The following is a 23831-nucleotide window of genomic DNA, read 5'->3' as shown; positions in this document are numbered from 1 at the left end:
GTATATTGGTCTTGATGACGTATGGGGCATCTGACTATTGCTGTTCTGGAGAGAGCCTATAGTGTGCGATTTACTTTTGCTTTTGGTGATAATGATAGACATGACAAATAGAGAGGGTGAATGTTCCTATCAGGGACACAGACAGCAAAAAAACCTGACAGATATTCTAATCCACGCTATTTAGAATAAATAAAAAAAAAAAAAGGTTTTGCCTTTAGTTATACTTTAATATGTAATACCTTGTTTATGTATATAGCTTGTAATTATCTACTGAGTAATCTATACATCTCTATATTTAACAAAATAACTAAAATATGAGAGAGCAAGCATGTACAACTGTGTGAGTCAAGAAATTACTTTTAACTTAACAATACCGCAGGTATCAGAAGCCTTTTCCACATTATGGGGCGTATTTATAAGAATGTGCAAAGCTGTTCGTACTGTGAAACTGCATGTATATTTGTTCTGTACAAACTGGGGCAAAATCAATTGTTATTATTCTATTTATTCATTAAAAATAGTGTTTAAAAAAAATACTGCATTATGACCACTATGGAGCCGATGATCACAGTAAATCATTGTAAATAAGTGACCATAAAGTATATGGCCTGGAGCAAAGTGCAACTTGGAGGAGAGCCAGCATAACTGTGGTGAGCAGTTGAGTCAGATTGATTAGTGGTGTGTGAGGGAAGGTGGTAATCCACTTACCTGATTGGTGGGTCTCGAAGTAATGGGGGGGGGGGGTGTCCTGTAGGGAGTAGGGGGAGGAGGATCTTGTCAGAGCTCAGTCAAAGCTTTTCACAGAGTCAAGAAGGTTTTTCCCGCCCACACTCCCTTGTTTGTTTGGTGTGGTGTGCTCCCTAGCCATTTCAGGTAATAAAGGGGGTTGTAAAGGCAATTATAAAAATAAATAACAAACATGTTATACTTACCTCCACTGTGCAGCTCATTTTGCACAGAGTGGCCCCAAACCTGGCCTTCTGGGGTCCCTCGGCGGCTGTCTTGGCTCCTGCCCGCAAGAACTAAACACCTTCATGTGAGCTCTCTCGCATGGTGGTTAGTTCTTGCAGGCGTGCTCCTGTGATACAGCCGGAAGCTATAGCCGCTCACTGTATCACTCGGGCCCGCCCCCTGGCACGCCGCATCATTGGATGTGATTCATAGCAGCGCGAGCCAATGGCTGCACTGCTTTCAATCCACTCTAGCCAATCAACGGCTGGGCTGAGCGGCAAACTCGACGTCATGGGCGAGCGCAGCAGGTGAACGGGCTCAGATAAGTAAAACGGGGGGGGGGGGGTCCGGTATTGTCGGATATTTTTTCACCTTAATGCATAGGATGCATTAAGGTAAAAAAACATAAACCTTTAGTATCCCTTTAAGTAGTGGGAGTTTTTCTGTTTTGACTACGTTTTTTAATTGGCCGTTCAATTTATGGGATCATTTATTTCTAGTCATAGCAGCAGCAGGAGGTCAATTGGGTCTTTGAAGGCAATGCTGGATAAAGTAATGGAGATTTAGGGGGGTTGGGCCCATCTGAAGATATGGTGATGTGGATGAGGCCCTGATACAACCTCAGGGCTAATCCATTCTGCCATTTGATTCAAATTAATAAGGTGAGATATATAGATCAGACAAAGAAACTACATCTGCTCACCTTTCAGCTCTGTCCCAACCGGAAGAGGAAGTCCTCCTCACTTTAGTTTTATTAGCCACATGAAATCACAAGGCATACAGTTGATTGGTTCACATTATACAGACACACACCCATTCTACCCTCCCCCCTCCCTGTGACGTCTGTAGCACATGGCACCCTCATAGGTCAGTTCATATAGGGATGGTTTCCTCCCATAAGTCCATTCCTGGGAAGGCTGCACACACATCCAGTGTAAAAAGTTCATTCAGCTCTGCAAGTTTTCTTCCAAGCGTCACACAAGCTTTCAGGAGATCAGTGAAAAGAAGGGGGAGGTGGACGGAGTGAGAGCTGAAGAGTGGAGAGTGGGGGGGATGACATCTGCTCTTAATAACATGTCCTTTTGTTTCTCCATTTCGTCAATGCTGAGTTCATAACTTTTAAAACTTAATTTCATATCTGACAAATCTTATCAAGGATATGAAATTAAACAATATAAGGAATATAGAAAAGAGAAACATTTCAGGGATTCTAATAATAAAAAGAATTAGCCTAATTTGAAAATAGGGATTTTAGAATCATCTCCACCACAATGGGTGTCCCTTGCTAATAATACAATGGTAACAGGGGGTTTTTAAGTTGGTTGTATCTGGTAGTAAGTAATTAGTAATTGTCCCTGGGCCGGTTTAAGTTTCAGCTGGGGGCCTTTCATGGGGTGACAGATACAACCAGTTGGTCGAGAGTAAATAGGCCTTCAAAGACCTTAGATCGGGTAGGATTAAGCTGAGGTTTTTGTTTACTGGTTATGTCTTGAATGCATTATATGCATTACGATTGTTTGTGTTGATTTTGTATTTCAGTTGTTTGTAATAAAAGGCTACTATGGTGATTCGACTCCAAAACAATATGTGTTGTCTGGTCAATCTTGGAGGGGAAGAAGGGGGCGATTTTTTTTTTAATAGGAGCCTCAGCAATCTACGCATTCCTCAGTCATGCAGTATTTTTATAAATCACTCATGCGTATGAATAAATAAAAAGTTATTCTGGAGAAGGATTAGCCCAATAACATTCAATGTTACCTACATTTGCACAGAATGAATATACATGTATGTTCACAAGCATTAGCACAGTGTTATGCCAATGAACAATAGTGCTTTGTAGGATTTGTTTATTTATGATTAGATTGTTTTAAATTTTACTGCTAATGGTAAGTTAACCACATTCATTATTGTATAAAATAAATTAATTTTATTTGTCATTAACGGTACGACTATGAATACAAAATCACTGCTGATGGCTCCACCACACGCAGCTAGGAATCCCCTCCCCGCCTCCCTTGTGTAGAATTGCCAATCAGGCATGATGTTGACGGGGCCCTGCCTGGGAATGGGGGTATATAGTAGCCTTGGAGCAGCCGATGGTTCATTTGCTTGACTCAATCACAAGGAACCACACACCTGATCCTACACACAGGTCACCCTCATGGCTGGGAGCTCAGTCACCCCCTCTTGGTATGTTTTTTCCTCCCTTGTTTAGTTTTGTTCCTTACACACTTCCCCATGCAGTCCCCTTATGGGAACACATAGATATCTTGTTACTTTTTTGATACACTTGTTTTAGGAACACCATGTACTCAACGTGCACACATAGTATTTTGGATCAAGCTGTGACCACCGTGTTGTGCTCTGGGTGCTGTTCCCCGTCCTTGCAGGGTTCCCCGTCTCAACCCCGGGGGGGGTATCATGCCTGAACCCCCTTTTTCCTTGGTATATACTGGACCTGGCCTTGGAGCTGTATAGTAGGTCTCCCAATTGTCTCCACCTTGTTGGGACATAATCCCTGTCCTCCCCTATTCATAAGGCATTATCATTTACCCTTGTTTATTTTGCCACTAGATGCCAACAGTTACCTGTTTCTATTTCATATGTTTTTCAATTGATTTATTTTACCATGTATATATGCCATGTCTATTTTTTATTTGTATTGCATTCTATGAGCAGCATATTTATAGTACAACTTGTGACTACCTATCTATTTGATACAAAGTATCTGATATGTATTTAAGATTGTAATAAATAAATCATGTACTGTTACTTCATGTTCATGTTATTATTCCCTTTGACATGGTGTTCCCTCACTTAACCACTTAAGACCCGGACCATTATGCAGGTTAAGGACCTTGCCCCTTTTTGCAATTCGGCACTGCGTCGCTTTAACTGACAATTGCGCGGTCGTGCGACGTGGCTCCCAAACAAAATTGACGTCCTTTTTTTCCCACAAACAGAGCTTTCTTTTAGTGGTATTTGATCACCTCTGCGGTTTTTATTTTTTGCGCTATAAACAAAAATAGAGTGACAATTTTGAAAAAAATTCAATATTTTTTTACTTTTTGCTATAATAAAAAACCCCCAAAAATATATAAAAAAAACATTTTTTTCCTCAGTTTAGGCCGATACGTATTCTTCTACCTATGTTTGTTAAAAAAAAATCGCAATAAGCATTTATCGGTTGGGTTGTGCAAAATTTATAGCGTTTACAAAATAGGGGATAGTTTTATTGCATTTTTATTAATATTTTTTTTTACTACTAATGGCGGCGATCAGCGTTTTTTTTCGTGACTGCAACAAATTGGCGGACACATCAGATACTTTTGACACATTTTTGGGACCATTGTCATTTTCACAGCAAAGTTTACTGTGAAAATGACAATTGCAGTTTAGGAGTTAACCACTAGGGGGCGCTGTAGGGGTGTTTCTAACTGTATTATGTGTTTCTAACTGTAGGGGGGCGGGGCTGGACGTGTGGCATCATTGATCGTCTTTCCCTATATCAGGGAACGTGATTGTGCCCAGCTGTGCCATTCTGCCAACGTATATCGGCGTGAAGGGGTCCTTAAGTGGTTAAAGTCCCACAAACCCTTCTCTTCTATCAGAATACAAAACTTTATAAACTGCCGCACACGCAAAACATGTTCTGCCTAATGCATGCACTTCAGACCTTAGATCAGTATAATTTTATACATTTTCAAATTCAAACCAGGGCCGATGCATAAACATCAGACCCCAAGTCAGCCTCAAACCCTCTACTTTTGGGAACACTGGGTACCACTGTAAACATGTGGAGTAATAACTGAAAATATGTGCTCTCTGAAAATATACTATACTTTCCTTCAAGATTTTGTTTTATATTTAGTGCTTTATTTACCTTTTTTTTCTGAGCAGCCATTTGGTAAATCAATAACTAATCTGTCTTTTTAGTAATTTTAGATCCTCCAAGAAATATTCACATGAATTTTAGTTCAACTGAGCTTGAAATTATATGGGAGACCCCAGAAACCCACAGCAATATAGAAAACCATTGCTTCATATACAGTGTTAAAATAAACGGGGTAATATGTTCTATTTTATTTATTTAGTTTGTTGTTTTAATTACTATTGGAAAAAGATTGTAACTTCTAACCTCCATTTAGTTCTAAAAAAGGAATCTTGCCCTGCTACTGAATTGTATGCATAATAAATAATTATGAACCAGACTTAGTAAAGAGGAGTATTGGCCGAGATGTTAACATATTGCCATTATTGTCTGAACAATGTGATATTATACAGTTTTATTTCATTACTAGCAACAGTTTTTGGGCTTTATTAATGTGTCGATAGGATACATTCTCCAAACCATAGCCTATTGCCATAGATTATAAACACAGAAAAAATTGTGCTCTTAGTGCAAAAGAAGTAATGTAGCAACCTATATTTCTGACACAAGGAAATACACAAATAAATAATCTCAAAGGTGCACATAATCAATATCTCTGTAGGGATCAATACAAAGTTAAATGTGTGAAAAAAATTATTCATATTAAACCTTAATAAACAACGTGCATCACATACAGTAGATAGTGGAGAAGGGGAGATTAGGAAGACTAAATCCAATTCTTTTCAACTGTCAACTGGGTTCTGAAGAAAAAAAACAGGCAAAGTAAAAGTAAGCAAAACCTTAAAGTGGTTGTAAAGGCAGAAGGTTTTTTATCCTAATGAATTCTATGCATTACTGTAAGATAAAAAGCCTTCAGTGTGCAGCAGCCCCCCTAATACTTACCTGAGCCGATTTATACCCAGCAATGTCTACGAGTACCTCGGCTGTCCGGGACTCTCTCTCCTGATTGGCGGAGACACAGCAGTGGCGCCATTGGCTCCTGCTGCTGCCAATTAAAGTCAGTTAGCCAATCAAGAGAGAGAGGGGGCAGGGGCGAACCGCAGCTCCATGTCTGAATGGATAAACGGAGTTGCAGCTCGGCTCGTGTGTCCCCAAAGAAAGCTGCTTGCTGTGGGGGCACTCAACAGAGGGGAAGGGCCAGGAGCAGAGAAGAGGGACCTAAAAATAGGAAGATCCAGGCTGCCCTGTGCAAAACCCCTTCACAGAGTAGGTAAGTATAACATGTTTATACTTGTATGTTTACAATCACTTTAAGCCTAGTACACGCTAGTAGTAGTAGCCAGGGAGGACCAGACTGGATAAAAACCTATTAACTTTAAACTATTATTAAACTATTATTAACTTCAATCTATAATTTTCTGTTAGGAAAAGTCCTGGAGTGAAGACAAAAAAGTACAATAGGTTAAAGAGCCCTGTCCAACGGCTTTTGTTTTTCCAGTAAACCAGTGTTGGAAGTATCTAGAGCAGACTTCCCTCTTAAGCCTTGTACACACAATCGGATTTTCTGCGGACACAGCTTCTGACTTTTGTCCGAAGGGCATTGGCCAGGAATTTGTCTTGCATACAAACAACAAAGAATTGTCGGCCAACAACTACGTACTACGTGTTTTCTTCACCTCTTTAGCACCAACCTTTGGGCATGTTGTGTTTGGTGAGCATTGCTTCCGAGCATGCGTGTTTGTACTTTGGACTTTTGTCCGAACTTGTGTACACACGCTCGGAAAATCCGACAACAGACCGTTGTTCGCGGAAAACTTGAAAGCGTACCATCCGACATTTGTCCGTGGAAAATCTGACAACAATTGTCCGATGGAGCATACAGTCAGATTTTCCACCAACAGCCTGTCATCACACAATTCCCGTCGGAAAATCCGATTGAGTGTACGCGGCTTTACTGCTCAGTTGGCTAAAAACAAACCCACAGCTAGCCCAGATGAGCAAGGATGAAGAGATCTTGGCTAATTGCCCTCTACTGTTTGTATTTCATTTTAGGATATTAAAGATGATATAGAGGGATATTCTTACAAAACAAGTAATTTGCATTTAAATGAAAAAGTTACCGTCTCTTTGAGAGCAAAATGGGCAGATTTCTGCTCAGAAATTTACAATTGGAGTAGATGGAGTGATCCACACATAAAAGGCAAGTAATATTACTGCAAATTGTTTAACGATTTACAATTGGTTAACATTTGTACCAACATGTTCATTACCAATATGTTCTGTGTTTGGAATAACGGTAAGATCTGAACCAACTCTGCTAGCCCATAATGCACACACCATTAGATTAATTGATAAAGCAGATAACATTCCTTTCACAAACCTCTGGTGAAGAATCCATGCCCATTCATGCCCATGTGTTTTATGTTTCAATACTTTTTGTTAAAGTTTTGCAATACAAGGTACAAAGATCTCTTTTCATTGCGCAGCATCTAACACATTTAGGGAGTCATACATAGAATATTCTAAAAGACTTGTGGAATCCACCTTGTTTAACATACACGGACCGTTATGCCCATGTGTTTTATAAACAAGAGTGACTGATTCTGCACCAGAGAATGTTTGTGAAAGTCACATTCTCTGCTTATAAATAAACTCCTAGCAGTCCCTTTAAGCAGTTATCATCTTCTACAGTGTGATTAAATTATATTTATTAAAATGTGTTCATCAGTAACAACATCAACATTTTTGCTTATGCATTATTAATACATGGTTACCGTATTTATCGCGGTAAAACGCGCTCCCGCGTATACCGCGCACCCCTAAAGTGACCCCCAATCCTGTGGAAAAAAAGTTATTTTTGTACTTACAGTTTTGGTGTCTTGCGCGGCGGCCTCGTCGGGTCCGGCGTCCTTCTGCGGCTTCGGTGTGCTTCTTCGGAGGGTCCGGCGTCCTTATGCGGCTTCGGGTGTCCTTCTGCGGCATTGGGTGTCCTTCTGTGGCGGGTCCGGTGTCCTCTTCGGCGAGTCCGGTGTCCTCTTCGGCGGGTCCGGTGTCCTTTTCGGCGGGTCCGGCGTCCTTCTGCGGCGTCCTCCCCGCTCGTTTCCCGCGCCCAGTTTGAATACTGCGCCGACATATACAGAGCGCAGTACACTCGTGTATTGTCGGCAATGCTCAGCTACCCGCGCTGACGTCCTGTACGTCCAGGACGTGAGCGCGGAAAGAGCCGAGACTGCCCGACTATACCCGAGGACACTTCACTCGGTATATGTCGGCGCAGTATTCAAAACTTGCCGCGGGAAAGCGGGTATCGACGTATACCGCGCACCCACAATTTTGCCCTGATTTTCAGGGCAAAAAAGTGCGCGGTATACGCCGATAAATACGGTATTTGTTTTTTTTGTTTTTTTTGCTTGCAGTGTTCTATTTAGCATACCAAAGTTGGTTATTATTGCTGTCACTCTGTTGTATGTTGATTTATTTATTACCCTGACTGTGTCCATTCCACATCTCCCAACTCAGTTATCTTGCAGCTATGGAAAAAAAAAAAAATAAGTCTCAAGCAGTCTGTAATGCCCTGTACACACAATCACCTTTTGTGATGAAAAAAAATGTAATTTTTTATCATGAAAAAAAAAGAAATTTTTCCAACTTCATCATTAAAAATTATGTTGCCCACACACCATCGTTTTTGAAAAATGATGAACAAAGTGACGGCACTCTAAAGGGGAAGTCCTTTTCGCCTTGAGGCTGCTTTTAGCTGGTTACTTGTTAGTAAAAGACGATTCATGCTTTTTTGTCTGTTACAGCGTGATGAATGTGCTTACTCCATTATAAATGCTAGTTTTACCTCCCGTCTCAAAACTTGCTTCTGGGCATGTGCGGGTTTAAAACGTCATTTTTGCCCACACACGATCATTTTTTATGACACAAAAAATGACATTTTAAAAAATTACATAAAAAATTCAAGCACGTTCGAATTTTTTTTTGTCATTTTTCAGAAGACATAAAATGACATTTTGCCCACACACGATCATTTTAAATGACATTTTTAAAAATGTCATTTTATTTCATCACAAAAAGTGATCGTGTGTACAGGGCATAAAGCTCCATGCACACTGAAGCTAAAAAAAACTATAAAAAAACGCCAGTAGCTTTGCAGGGAGCCTTTCAACGTTTTTTAGTGTTTTTGCAATAGCGTTTATCAGGTTGAGGTCTGTAATGTGCAAGCCAGTCAAGTTCCCCCACATCCCAAACTTGCCAATCCATGTCTTTATGGATCGTGCTTTGTGCACTGGTGCGCAGTCATGTTGGAACAGGAAGGGGCCATCGCCAAACTGTTCCCACAAAGTTGGGAGCATAACATTGTTCAATATGTCTTGGTATGCTGACAAACACTGAAAAACAACCTCACACCTAATTTCCCCACCAAATGATTTGGACCAGTGCACAAAGCAAAGTCCATAGAAACATGGATGAGTGAGTTTGGGGTAGAGGAACTTGACTGGCCTGCATAGAGTCTTTACCTCAACCCGATAGAACACCTTTGGGATTAGTTAGACCAGAGACTGCGAGCCAGGCCTTCTTATTCGCATCAGTACCTGACCTCACAAATGTGCTTCTGGAAGAATGGTCATAGACTCACTCCTAAACCTTGTGGACAGCCTTCCCAGAAGAGTTGAAGCTGTTATACCTGCAAAGGGTTGGCCAACTCAATATCAAACCCTACGGACTTAGACTGGGATGCCATTAAAGTTCATGTGCGTGTAAAGGCAGGCATCCCAATACTTTTGGAAATATAGTACACATTGGAGATAGATCTGCTGGTGTGGTGGCCTTGTAAAGGGATAGAAAAGCCATGGAGAGCTTCAGCAAGTGATGGTAAGAGAACCACATCTTCACCTGAGCAGGCCCCAGCCACGGGCCTAGTCCAGTTACTTGAGAGGATAGTTCTGTGAGTACAGCTTATGGCTAAAGACACAGACTTATATCACTTATGGCCGTGTACCTCGATACAGGATAATTTGACTCTACGGAAAAGATGTTAACGTTTGGATGTTTTACCATTATTTGGACCCTGTAATGCTGTTTACTATTTAGTAAAAAAAAACAGAAATGGTGTTTCATGACTGGGAATTTAATTATTGGAAAAAGTGGGGATGAGTATGTGTATAGAGTGAAGGGTCCATATACACTTGTGGGGTCCTGTAAAGAGCATGGTATACACAGTAGGTGTGCATCCTGGAATCTTTTCCTGTGGTCCTCAGGGTATCATAGTTACATAGTTAGGTTGAAAACAGACACTAGTCCATCTAGTTCAGCCAATTAAAAAGAAAACACTAATAGAAAGCCTCAATTTACACCCATAGCTGATCTGGTGGAAGGCAAAATAAAAATAAATCATGATCCAATTCACTCCAGCTGGGGGGGGGGGTCCTTCCTTCTTTCTTGATCCACCAGGAGGCATATGACATATTGACATATGTTTTAACTACCCCTATTTTGTGATTTAGGAATTTATCCAGCTCTTTTTTTTTTAAAAGAATTCTACAGGACTGGTTCTTGAGGGAGTTTATTCCACATTTTCACAGCTTTTGTTGGGAAGAAGCCTTTCTGTATGTGAAGGTTATATTTATTTACCTCCAGATGTAGAGTGCCCTCTGTATTGACCTGAAAGTGAATAACTCTACACCAAGTTCACTATATGGACCACTTATATGTTTATACATGTTGATTAAATACCCCTTAATACCCTCTTCTCAAGAGAGAATGAAGATTATGCTGCTGTTCTAGAGTGTAGGGCATGAGACTGTCCTTTGAAAGCATATTGTACATTATGTCTCGGTAGAGATACAGGTGAACCAGGTAAACCATCTAGGAACTGTGAGGTTACTGCTGTTTTGGACGTCATGGCCACTCCCAATCTCGCAGGCCCCAACGATCGCAGTGTAGTGATTTGTCCCCCACCTACAAAGAAAAGGTAACCCAGCCTCTCAGGTTCATGATTTCCTGTAGGCCCCCTGGTTTGGAAACTGGCTTATCAACTGCCATGAGGGGGCACTACATTACTTGGCATAGTTGTCAGAATCTGGTTACCCCCCCCCCCCCCACACACACACACACACCTCTGGCCAAATGCAGTACTGCATACAATAGAAGTCAATGTGAAACAAATTATCTTTGTTTACATTGACATCTATGGGGAAACTCGATTTGATATGCAAGTGCTTTGGATTACAAGCATTCTCCTGGAATGGATTACGCTCGTAATCCAAGGTTCCACTGTATATAGATTTGTAGTCAGTAATATTCATTATCCTGCACATGAACAAGTTGTGTTATTCTTGTTTATTATTTCAGATGATCGCATTTCAGTGGAATTTACTCTTAAATATTTCTTCCCTTAGAACCTGAATCTCCAAGTTTTACACCAAACCACCTGCTACTCGTATTGGGGATTATAACATTTGCTGTTGCATTGCTTCTTATGTTCCTGTGTCACAGGTAAAGTCCTAACATTAACACAAACATTTTTCATAGCCATATAATAAATGTTACAAAAAAATAAAAAATGCAAGAGGTTTTGGTTTAAAACTCTCTACTCCATACAGTTTGTTTGGAATATGTATACAATGCAATTCAATGTAGCAACATCCACACGGGGGGATTTATTTACTAAAAGCAAACCAACTTTGCACTACAAGTACACTGCAAGTGCACTTGGAAGTGCAGTCACTGTAGATCCAAAGGGGACACACAAGGAAAATAAAAAACAGCATTTTTGCGTGTACAAGATTGGATGACAGGGCACAGCTTCCCCTGATTTCAGATCTACCCTTCAGATTTACAGCAACTGCACTTCCACTTGTAGTGCAGAGTGAATTTGCCTTAAGTAAATTAACCACATAGCCTCATCCTCTTGCAACAGCTTTTAGTCTTGCGAAGACTACCCCATGAGAAGTTACTAAATAGCCTCACCAAAGGCTCAATCTGTCTTTGGAGTTCGATAATGTAATAACATGTCTGGTAAATTTGCCTACAGTAAACCACTTTTAAGGAAGTTGACCACACTGGTCAGTAGTAAAAATGCTACATCTTTTTGAAATATGAACATCCCTATAATCCAACCACAAAACTGCAAAAGTAATTCAATTTGATGGAGCACACATGGGGTGGCTCCATATATGCTGACACATGCTCCTGGTCTCCAGCTGTGTGTTCCTGTTTGAAATGTGCCATTGGTTACATCAGTACCTTCATAAAAATGGTGTTTGCAGTAAGTGAGTGCTTGGGCCATGATGTGCACATAGTTACATAGTTACATAGTTAGTCAGGTTGAAAAAAGACATAAGTCCATCCAGTCCAACATAATACAGGTCCTACTTAGTGCCTTTAGCCTACCTCTCTACTGCCACAGGTGTATTTTCCTTTTAAAGCCTTGTGCACTTGACACATCTTATTCCTGTCCCCTGTGTAATTTTCTTCACCTAGCCCATATCATCACTAAACCCAACCACCCTACGCTCGCTCATCCTTTCTCCTTCCAGTCAACCACATATTTGCCTTTGTCAGCAGCTAATTGATCTACAGATGCAATGTGTGTATTGACTACAGCAAAATGTAGCAAAAGTCACCATCCATGGAAATACAGTAGGGTCAAAAAATGAAGTAAACTGACAGATGGGTAATTTGTATCACCTATCAGTTCACTATAAGATTGTAGTATTTAATTTCATACCACTACACTACATACCACTACACTCAAGAAACTCTCTGCAGATACCAGACATGTTTTTTTTTCATGGACACCAAATTTTTCTAAGAGATGGACTTTAAACGGCACATAGGTAGTTCATGTAAAAATCTAGGAGTTTTATTATAGAATTCTAAAAAATACAATAGTACAATCAGAAATTAGTTTTATAAAAAGATTATCAGTACACGGCCCAGAATAGTGCTCTAGAATCACTTCCAAAAAACAATAATAGCATTAATACACTCAAAATAAGAGAGAAACACAACCAGTAAACAATAATGGTTGAACAGTATAAGTATAGAATAGCCTTAAACATGGGTCCGATATGCAGAAAGGTTTTCTTGCTCTGCTCTACATGTTTCACGTATCATGGCGCTTCTTCAGGAGCATGATGATCTAACAAGACATATGTAAACAAAAAACAATAATAAAATAACATGCTACATAACACAATTTTTAATACATCAAAACAAATGAATAAAAAATCAATAATATTATTAAAAACATAATTGCTGTCTACGTGTGGCCTGGATGGGCACAGTTTCCCATCCCCAGTCACCAAGGGCAAAATAACTAGGCCCCCCAATGCTGGGGCATGAAAGAGTTGGTCATAATGTAATAAATGCCTATATATACAATGGTGGGGCATATAGAGCACCCCGTTGGCGAAGCAGTCTGCAGAGATCTAAAGAGTAGGTATGGGACCATGAGTAAATTAAATAAAGTTGTATACTTACAAACATGTCGTATTGAGTAATGTAACACGAGCCTGGATACCAACACACTGTCAATATATCTAAGCCAGATAGCCACTGAAGGTTGAAAAAAATAAAAAAATTGTTAAAGGGAAACCTTGTCCATTTCTATTTTTAGATTTTTTCCGACGCATTCTCGGAAACAATTTGACGCATGCTCGGAAGCATTGAACTTCATTTTCTTGGCTCGTCGTAGTGTTGTACGTCACTGCATTCTTGATGGATGAAAGTTCAGAGAACTTTTGTGTGACCGTGTGTATGCAAGCCAAGCTTGAGAGTAATTCAGTCGGAAAAACCATCCAAGGTTTTTTCGACGGAAAATCCGATCGTGTGTAGGCGGCATTAGGCACAATTTTCTGCAGACCCACCCACATGCTCCAGCACCAGTCCTTTTCTGGGCTAAATTACACTGGGAGTTTTTTAACCCACTTGCTTTGAACTTAGAATGTTATGCTCTTGTACTTACAAGAGAATGCTGCAGAGAGTGGTGCCACTCAATGATGTAGCACTGCTCTCTACAGGATTTAAGATTCCGCCAGGTAGAAAAGAGTGAAGAGGACTTGTAGCATCATCAGACTGAAGGAGTGGGAGGACATGGGTTTGGATTTGGGAATAAACCTTTTAAATATCAATATGCTATCAATACGCTGTTCCTGTATATTCATTTGTATTGTTTGCTATCTGACAGATGCTTGAAAAAACAAATAACCATTATATGGATTCATTAAAATATTGTCACATTTTTTTGTCACGTGTTTTTATGTTTACTAGGTTCCAAGTATGGAAAAGGCTATTTCCACAAATACCAAAACCAGCGAAGAAAATATTTGAATCAATTGAACAGATAGAATTATTGGTATGGCATTGGCAATACAAATTATCTGTTTATTATTAAACAGTAGTAATTACATAGAAGGTTGGGACCAAAATGTTCTAGTTTCATTGACCGCACACCTACTTTTCAGAAAGCCTGTGCAATGACCAATCCCTCAGGCATCTTCAGGGAAACACATCCACTTAAAGCTTCAACCAATAAGTGGAACTTCCTCTTAATTGCTTCCTCCCCCCCTCCGGTGTCACATTTGGCACTTTTCAGGGGGGAGGGGAATCTGTTCTTGACAGGTCCCCTTCCCCACTTCCGGGAGACTGGGTCGCTGCCCTGTCTCTTGGAAGTTTGGCCTTCTCCTCCTTCCTTCGCCGACGGGCCAATCAGAAAGCGCAGCATGCTTCGCGCATGTGCAGTAGGAAACCGGGCGTGAAGCGGAAAGGCTTCACTGCCGGGTTCCCTTACCTGGATTGGCAGAAGCTGCACCCAACAGTCGATTCGAAGATTGGGTGGGGAGCCAACATTGCGGGCTCCCTGGACAGGTAAGTGTCCATATTGTAAAAGTCAGCAGCTACAATATTTGTACCTGCTGACTTAAATGTTTTTTTCCCCCCAAGTCGGAACATTGCTTTAAGACAGCCATTGATAGTTTGAATCTTGGCCAGTTCAGCAGGACTGGCTGAGATGCAAACCATGTACAGCAGGCTGATTGTACCCAAGTTGATCAATCAAGCCTGTTGCAAAAAAAAAATGTTCATGCAATTTATATTGCTGGCAATAATCACTGTGTGTTTTCCCCACAGGGATGGCTCCCCCCACCAGGAGAACACAATATCTCTGCAGGAGGGAATAGAGTGATTATTCTTTCCTGCAACCTGTGGTTGCAGGAAAGAAAATCAAATCATATATGATTAAACAAAGCATTTTCCTCTCCTGATGGACTCCATGGCAGCATACGTATGGATTAATCCCGCCTCCACTCCTCCCATATAGAACCCCACTCTCATAAATCTTTGCCCTAAGCCAGAGGCTGCATTCCGTAACTAGCCTACCCAAGACACTGGGGGGGGGACTCCTGCTGCCATGAAATCCATTAGGAAAGGAAAATTACAGTAAGCATTTGATAGGAAATTTTCTGTTTTCCTCACCAACTCCATGGCAGCATACGTATGGGAACTAACTTGCCATGCACCCAATGGGCTTGCAATGGTATTCCAAAGGCCTTAATTTGTACTGTCAACAGACAGGACTTGCAAGCCAAAATAAACAGAGGATAAGGAAACAGACTCTACACAATAATGAGCCATAAACATATTGATTGAGGACCACAAGGCTGCCCTACAGACTACTTTGGGAGTCACATTCTGTGAAGCTGCCCAAGATGTACAGTAGACCCGCTCCTGGTCAAGTGAGCAGACACTACCTCCAAAAATGCCAAGCCCTTGGCTCTATTAGCATGTTGCATGGCCTAGGCAATCCGTGCCACAATCATCCTAGATGAGGCACATTCCTCTGTTATTTCTAGCAAAAGAATGAATAGGCGTTTTGAAGCCTGAAGAAAGTTGTAGCTTTGCAGATATAACATCATAATATAGACATGCGGTTACCCAACTAAGCCACAGCCCGCCCTCTCCCACGTCTAAAGGATGCAAGTTAGAACTCTAATGGTTGGCCAAACAATTTCTTGGCTCCCATGAAAGACTAATGCACTCTTGGGAATTGAGTCAAGCATAGGTAACAGGCCTGTTCAAACTAGAAAGAACGTTAACAAAGTTCTTCATGGCTAGTGAATCAATCTCTGAGGCTTTTCATGCTGACGTGATAGTCAGGAAAAAGGAACCTGACTGAGAGGCTTTTAACGGAGACAGCCCTAGAACACTGCGCTCCAATTCCTAAGGGGTAGTTGAGAACATGAGGAGACTCCATTTGGAAAACCTCTGTTTACTCAAAGGTCTGAGCATAGCTACTTCCTTGAAGAATTGTTAGACAGGAAAAGATGCCTAGAACAGGATACACCTGTGAAGGCCGACATTTGAACTCTGATGGAGCTGACTGATAGAGCCAGATTCAAACCCGACTAGAGTTGAGCGGACACCTGGATGTTCGGGTTCGGGTCCGAACCCGAACTTTAAAAAAAAAGTTCGGGTTCGGGAACCCCGAAACCGAACTCCGAACCCCATTGTAGTCAATGGGACACGGACTTTTAGAAAAAAAAATGCGCGGAGGTCCCCGCAAATTCAATAACCAGACCCTTTAGGTCTGGTATGGATATTAAGGGGAACCCCGCCGTCAATTTAAAAAAAATGTCGTGCTGTTCCCCCTAAATATCCATAACCAGACCCGTTATCCGAGCACGTTGACCTGGCCGGCCGCAGAAAAGAGGGGGGGACAGAGTGCGGCCCCCCCCTCTCCTGAACCGCACCAGGCCACATGCCCTCAACATTGGGAGGGTGCTTTGGGGTGCCCCCCAAAGCACCTTGTCCCCATGTTGATGGGGACAAGGGTCTCATCCCCACAACCCTTGCCCGGTGGTTGTGGGGGTATACGGGTGGGAGGCTTATCAGAATCTGGAAGACCCCTTTAACAAAGGGGACCCCCAGATCCTGACCCCCCCCTGTGTGAAATGGTAATGAAGTACTTTATTAATAAAAAAAAAAAACCTCCAGCGGTGATAATCCACTCGTTCCCGGCTTCCTGCGTTGTCCTGATCCAGCGACGGCTGCGGGTGATCTCCAGCGATGAGAAGATCCAGCCACGGGTGATCTCCGGTCCAGCGATGATCCATCCAGAGAGCAGCATCGCCGACCTCCTCTCATCGCTGTGACATTTCTTATATAGGGGAGGCAGGGCCACCCGTCACGTGACCCCGCCCCCTCTGACGCACCCTCTGCTACGTCACTGGGTAAGCCCAGAGTCTTCCCTCTTCCTGGGCTTCCCCAGTGGCATAGCAGAGGGTACGTCAGAGGGGGCGGGGTCACGTGACGGGTGGCCCTGCCTCCCCTATATAAGAAATGTCACAGCTGCAGTCGCGTCATTCGCTGGGCTGTGTTCAGCAATGAGAGGAGGTCGGCGATGCTGCTCTCTGGATGGATCATCGCTGGACGCTGGATCTTCTCATCGCTGGAGATCACCCGCAGCCGTCGCTGGATCAGGACAACGCAAGAAGCCGGGAACGAGTGGATTATCACCGCTGGAGGTTTTTTTTTTTTATTAATAAAGTACTTTATTCTACGGTGTGTGTGTGTTTTTTTTTTTACAAGACTTTACACTTCCTTCGTGAAATGGTAGGGGTACAGTGTACCCCATTACCATTTCACACAGGGGGGGGTCAGGATCTGGGGGTCCCCTTTTTAAAGGGGTCTTCCAGATTCTGATAAGCCTCCCGCCCGCAGACCCCCACAACCACCGGGCAAGGGTTGTGGGGATGAGACCCTTGTCCCCATCAACATGGGGACATCCTCCCCATGTTGAGGGCATGTGGCCTGGTGCGGTTCAGGAGAGGGGGGGGCCGCACTCTGTCCCCCCCTCTTTTCTGCGGCCGGCCAGGTCAACGTACTCGGATAACGGGTCTGGTTATGGATATTTAGGGGGGAACCGCACGTAATTTTGTTTTAAATTGACGGTGAGGTTCCCCTGAATATCCATACCAGACCTGAAGGGTCTGGTTATGGATATTTAGGGGGAACCGCACCTCATTTTTTTTTAAATTGACGGCGGGGTTCCCCTTAATATCCATACCAGACCTAAAGGGTCTGGTTATTGAATTTGCGGGGACCTCCGCGCATTTTTTTTCCCCGAACGCCGATCCCGGACCCAAACTTTTTCCAATTATTCGGGTTCGGGTCCGCGGTCGGGAAAAACCCAAAGTCCGTACCGAACCCAAACTTTACAGTTTGGGTTCGCTCAACTCTAAATCCGACTGGAGGAAACCTACAATATTTAGAACTTCTAGATCACTAACATTAGCAGACATGTATTGACCAATCTTTGACCAGATTCTCCCGTAACTATTGTTTGCATTCATACTTCTAGTATTCAAGAGAGCAGAGATAACTCTTGGGAAGCAGCTGAGGACCTCCAATCTCAAGAACCAGACAGTCAGACGCAACCATGCTGGACATGGATTGCACCCAGTGACAGAAGGTCTGGCCTGAGAAGAAAGTGCACTGGTTTCTGGAAGCTGAACTGTGCTAGCAAGTGGAACCATGGCCTAATTGGCCAATAAGGCATCACTGCCAGTATCTCCACAAAGGCCTGTACTCTGCTTCCTGGGTCCCACTGCTGGAGAAACCACTTTAACTTTCACTTGACCCACGTATCCGTAGACACCATAGTGCCAATCATTTTAGACACTGAAAGGCACACAGGGGGGAAGAAGACAGAGGCAGGAATAATCTTCTCCAGAACATTTGGATCCAGAGTCACAACAATGGTTCTCTTGATTATATCAAACTGAGCCCTGAGGCACACAGGAGACTGAGTGGGCTCCAAGTCACTCCTTTCCAGATTTAGCTGCCATATGAATTTGAGGAGTATTGAAAAGCCCTGAGCTCTGGGCTCCAGCAGCTGCCCTTTGTTTTTGAACAGTAGGAGAAGGGCATCCACTTAACTATGCAGGCGTATGCTCCTTGTTTTGATAAAGACCATCACAACAAATTAGACCCCGACGATACACAGGGTAATGTTGAAAGTCCAAATGGCTGGAGATGGTCTTGACCTACAGTGAGCCAAAGGAACTTGTGGAAAGTAAGCATCTTAGGTCTATTGGAACCTCTTGGCATGAACATGATGATACGTTGAGGTTGATTTAGTAAAGGCAAATTTCCCAGAGCTTAGTGATTGTGGTGAAATCTCACTTTGCAAAGAATACCCAATAACATAAAACAAAACTGAAAAAAAAACAGCATTTTTGCTTGCAAATGATTGGATGATGGAAGTCAGCAGAGCTTCACCACATGTGCTGCTACCTCTGCAGTTCTCTTGAAACTTCTCTTGTAAAGTAAACAGCCTGTTTGTCCTTAGTAGATCAACCTCACATGTCCATATGTCTCATATTTGTAGCTCTATTTAGTGTATCAAGACAAAATTAAAATCCCTAAAAAATGAAGCTTATTGTTGATCCTTAAATGTAAAGGCTTGTCTAGTTCATCAAAAGGGAGGTTCAGGCGGTAATAAAGATGGGGGGTGCCTTCTTGAAATCTATGCCATGATAATGATTAACTTCTACGACACTGCCGATTACTTGCCGAATGTCATATATTCTCCTTATTGTATATGACTCTATGTCATGTTGACAATTGTTTTGTGCTCTTAAATAAATTTGAGAAAATTCCAATAAAATGTTTTGTAAAGAAAATAAAGAAAGGATGGAGGATATTGGAGCACAGACTCAACCTTTTAAGGCAAAGTCAACAATTGCATACAATTTTGCTGCCAATAGTTCTGGACCTACTGATCAATGTAAGTGCACATACAGGCCCAGATACACGTAGCGCGGCACATTTGTAAGTCCGGCGTAGTGTATCTCAGATACACTACGCCGCCGTAACTTACAGGGTATTTTCCGTAGCCACATAGAATTTGCGCCGTAAGTTACGGCGGCGTAGTGTAACTGTGTCGGCGTAATGGCGTGCAATTCAAATCACTAAGTTGTGGGCGTGTTTTTTGTTAATACGTCTTGACCCGACGTAAATTAAGTTTTTTCTGAACGGCGCATGCGCCGTCCGTGGGGGTATCCCAGTGTGCATGCTCCAAATTAACCCGCAACATGCCAATGCTATCGACGTGAACGTAATTCTATGCAAAGCCCTATTCGCGAACATTTTACGCAAACGACGTACACGACGGAAAAATTGACACTGTCCCTACGTCCATACTTAACATTGGCTACGCCTCATATAGCAGGGGTAACTTTATGCCGAAAAAAGCCTTACGGAAACAACGTAAAAAAATGCGCCGGCTGGACGTACGTTTGTGGATTGGCGTATCTAGCTAATTTGCATACTCAACTCGGAAATCGAAGGAAGCGCCACCTAGCGGCCAGCGTAAATATGCACCTTAGATCCGACGGCGTACTAAGATGTACGCCAGTCAGATCTAGCCCAGCTTCAGGCGTATCTTGTTTTTGTGGATACAAAACAAAGATACGCCGGAGCAACCTAGAAGTTACGCGGCGTATCAATAGATACGCCAGCGTAACTGCTTCATGGATCTGGCCCACAGTATGTAAATAATTGGAATATCTCTAGGGTATTTCCCTGCTTTAAATATCTGTATGAACTCATATCAGACGTGCATATTAAAAGCTTTCCTTTTTAGTTTCAGGAACAGATTACTACAAAGAAAACCCTGTCTGAAGAGGATGAAGAATGCATATGCTTACAAGTAACAGAAATCCCTCAAAACGAACAACCTCAGGATGTGAATATTGGGATACATCAGGAGGATTATTCAAATATTTATTAATACCTTTATAAGAAGACATCAGTTTGGAACCGATTGTCTCTTTTAGTGTTAAAGTGTCCTTTTTAGTCCTGATGATAAATCTGTCTCCAGCTCTTGTTGGCCCTACCTCTCAGATGTGGCAAGATTCACGACTGAATTCACTGTGGCCTTCTGGCAAGTAGTGACAATACAAGAAGAAGAGAGGGTATAGGTAGAAGACTTGTAGCTTCAGAACTGGAAATATAAATGTTATTTCAGACTTTGGTTAGCTTAATTACTCTTCATCTAAAATGAATTGTTTTCAGTGGATTCTTAATTTTAAGGATACATGGACTTTCACTGTGAATTATGCTTTGAGGCTTGACCCTAAAGCCAGTATGATAGGCTACCCTTGAAGAAGATGAAGCCTGTTTCTAGCTGCATGGTCTGGTTCTTCTTACACGTTCTGCTGTTTAATCCGAACATGCTGTCCCTGACCAACTCTGCATTGGGCTAAATAAGTAGCCCATCTCTCAAAACAGCTTGTCCAGAGCACAGTAGGATGTCCACAATAAGAGAGTAGACCTGTTATTCAGAAAGTAATAACAACATATATAAGATATCAAAAAAACTTGGACCTTTACATGTAACTATTTTTCACAATAAGGAAGAGGAGAGAATGCCCCATGTTGTTTACTATGTAATGCTGATCATTTGCTTGACCCTTAAAAAGTGATCAGTGGAATCTCTTGGACCTTATGTCGGTTTTATTGGATAAAGCATGTCCATAGAAGCCATATCAATGGAAAGCAGACTTCTCCCAAAGGTTGGTGATTGTAAGTACATAAAGTTGCTGCTATCCTTCCTTACTTTTTGAAAGGTACCACCTCATACAGACACTTTTTCAGAGGCTGAAGGAACAAATACAAATGCACAATGTTTAATGAAAGTAATGTATAATTTAAGGAGGACTCCAATCAAGACTAGGGGATCCATTCAAAGGATTTAACTTGGTTAGAGGATTTGCAGCTAGGAATTACTGGCCATAGACTGTAGATTGTTTAAGTAAATCAGTCCATAGAAAAAGTCTTGTGCGCCAATTCATACATTGAGCCCATGCTCTGTGTCTCTCTGACTTGCTAAACTTTAGGACAATAATCTCACATGGTGTGAGCTCCCCAAGTGAACTATCAAACGACCTAAGGATGCCTTTTAATAGTTTTCCATATGCCGGTAGTTTGCTAATATTTGCTAAGAAAATTTTATCCTATGAGCAATAATTATCAGCAATACATTTATAATATAAAACACTGTAAACATTTCATTATTTAAGTATGCATCCAGAACTAACTCCTATGGATGGTCAGAGCAGAATCCTCATGGTATCTACGTGTAGATTAGCATATACAATGAACATTTTTTCGTCTGTTACAGTCACACCTCTAAGGTATTAGGCCCAGATTCACATAGAATCGCGGCGGCGTAACGTATCCTAGATACGTTACACCGCCGCAAGTTTTCATCGCAAGTGCCTGATTCACAAAGCACTTGCGAGAAAACTTCCGCCGGAGGCGTAATTCAAAGGGGCGTGTGCCATTTAAATTAGGCGCGCTCCCACGCCGGACCTACTGCGCATGCTCCCTTTTGAATTTCCCGCCGTGCTTTGCGCGAAGTGACGTAATTTTTTTCGAACGGCGACGTGCGTAGCGTACTTCTGTATTCCCGGACGTCTTACGCAAGACGGAAACATTTTTAAATTTTGACGCGGGAACGACGGCCATACTTTATACAGCACATACGTGTGCTGTGTAAAGTTAGGGCACCTAAAACGACGACTAACTTTGCGACGGGAAACTAGACTAGCAGCGACGTGGCGAACGGGAAAAATCGTCGTGGATCACCGTAACTACTAATTTGCATACCCGACGCTTGTTTTACGACGCAAACTCCCCCCAGCGGCGGCCGCGGTATTGCATCCTAAGATCCGACAGTGTAAAACAATTACACCTGTCGGATCTTATGGCTATCTATGCGTAACTGATTCTATGAATCAGTCGCATAGATACTCTGAGAGATACGACGGAGTATCTGAGATACTCTGTCGTATCTCGGCTGTGATTCTGGCCCACTGTCTTTAGTAGTTTGTGCTCCAAAGCAGGAGTCTTCAAACTGCAGCCCACAGGCCACATCTGGTTCGCTAAAATATGTCATCAGTCAAGCAAATCCAGTAGCAAATCCTCAGACTGAGAACTAAAATTAGTTGGCCTCTTCACTCCTCCCTACAGTCTCCAGCACAGGTCTGATAAGGACAATAATGTAAAATGGAACGCTTAGGCCCCTTTCACACGGTCCACTTGTCAGTATTTTAGGCGGACCTGAACGGATGCTCCATGCAGGTCCATGAAGCGACGGGATGTCAGCGGTGACATGTCTCTCATGTCACTTTACGGTCCGTCTTCATCCGATTTCCCCATAGGGGAGAGCGGAGCTCTGACAGGTCCGCCCCTGCACAGTGTGCAGAGATGGAGCTGTCATCTGCCTGCTCAGCGGGGATCAACGGAGCAATCCCTGCTGAGCAAAGAGGAAACCGTACACGGAAACATCCGTGTGAAAGAGCCCATATGGGGACCATAATGCTCCCGCTTTACATTATGGTTCCCATAAGAGGCCCATTTTTCTCTGATGGAAACATTTGTGTAAGGGGGATTCTGATGGGGACCCTGATGTAAGGGGAGACTATGATGGATACACTTGTGTAAGAGGGACTCTGATGGGGACCCTCATAAAAGAGTGGACTCTGATAGAGACACTGGTGGAAAAGGGGAACTCTGAAGGGGACCCCAATGTAAAGAGGACTCTTATGGAGACACTGATATAAGGAAGGACTCTGATGTTTCATTAAAGTTATCTCTCTGTTGTTCTTAGATATATAATTATTCGTTTACTATATAATAAGTATGTAAAATATACAATGTGGCCCTCATACTGAAAAGTTTGGAGACCCCTGCTCTGAAGCTTTGGAATGCTTGCTCCACCATCTGTTTTCTGTTGTCAATGTGATATTTGTGACTAATTTGTGTGAATGTATTTATGAACCTTTCGTGATCAGAGATCATTATTATGCATACATTGAATGTGTATATATATATATATATATATATATATATAGTATATCCACACACAGAAACTCTTAAAGGTGAGTACACCCCTCACATTTTTGTAAATATTTTATTTTCTCTTTTCATATGTAAACACAAAAGAAATTACACTTTGCTACAATTTAGAGTAGTG

At 42.2% G+C, this 23831-nt stretch overlaps 1 protein-coding gene and 1 long non-coding RNA gene across 3 annotated transcripts in view; both read left to right on the top strand.

The window, feature by feature from the left end:
* LOC120927487 (granulocyte-macrophage colony-stimulating factor receptor subunit alpha-like) overlaps window positions 1-7241 on the top strand; it is a 79875-nt gene extending 72634 nt beyond the window's left edge. For both annotated transcript variants that reach the window (XM_040338197.1, XM_040338198.1), the window contains exons 7-8: window positions 4888-5018; window positions 6836-7241. In XM_040338197.1, coding sequence (XP_040194131.1) covers window positions 4888-5018; window positions 6836-6991 — 287 coding nt within the window. In that variant the 3' untranslated portion in view covers window positions 6992-7241. The remainder of the gene's footprint in view (window positions 1-4887; window positions 5019-6835) is intronic.
* Window positions 7242-11191: 3950 nt separating this feature from the next.
* LOC120927486 lies at window positions 11192-21998 on the top strand. Its single transcript, XR_005747091.1, has 3 exons — window positions 11192-11284; window positions 14063-14147; window positions 20436-21998. It is a non-coding gene; the product is annotated as an uncharacterized LOC120927486 (long non-coding RNA).
* The last annotated feature ends 1833 nt before the right edge of the window (window positions 21999-23831 follow it).

The sequence above is a fragment of the Rana temporaria genome, chromosome 2 (genome assembly GCF_905171775.1).
Source record: "Rana temporaria chromosome 2, aRanTem1.1, whole genome shotgun sequence".
Lineage (NCBI taxonomy): Eukaryota > Metazoa > Chordata > Amphibia > Anura > Ranidae > Rana > Rana temporaria.
Note: the sequence above shows the minus strand (reverse complement) of the source record. Positions and strands in the feature narration are given on the sequence as shown.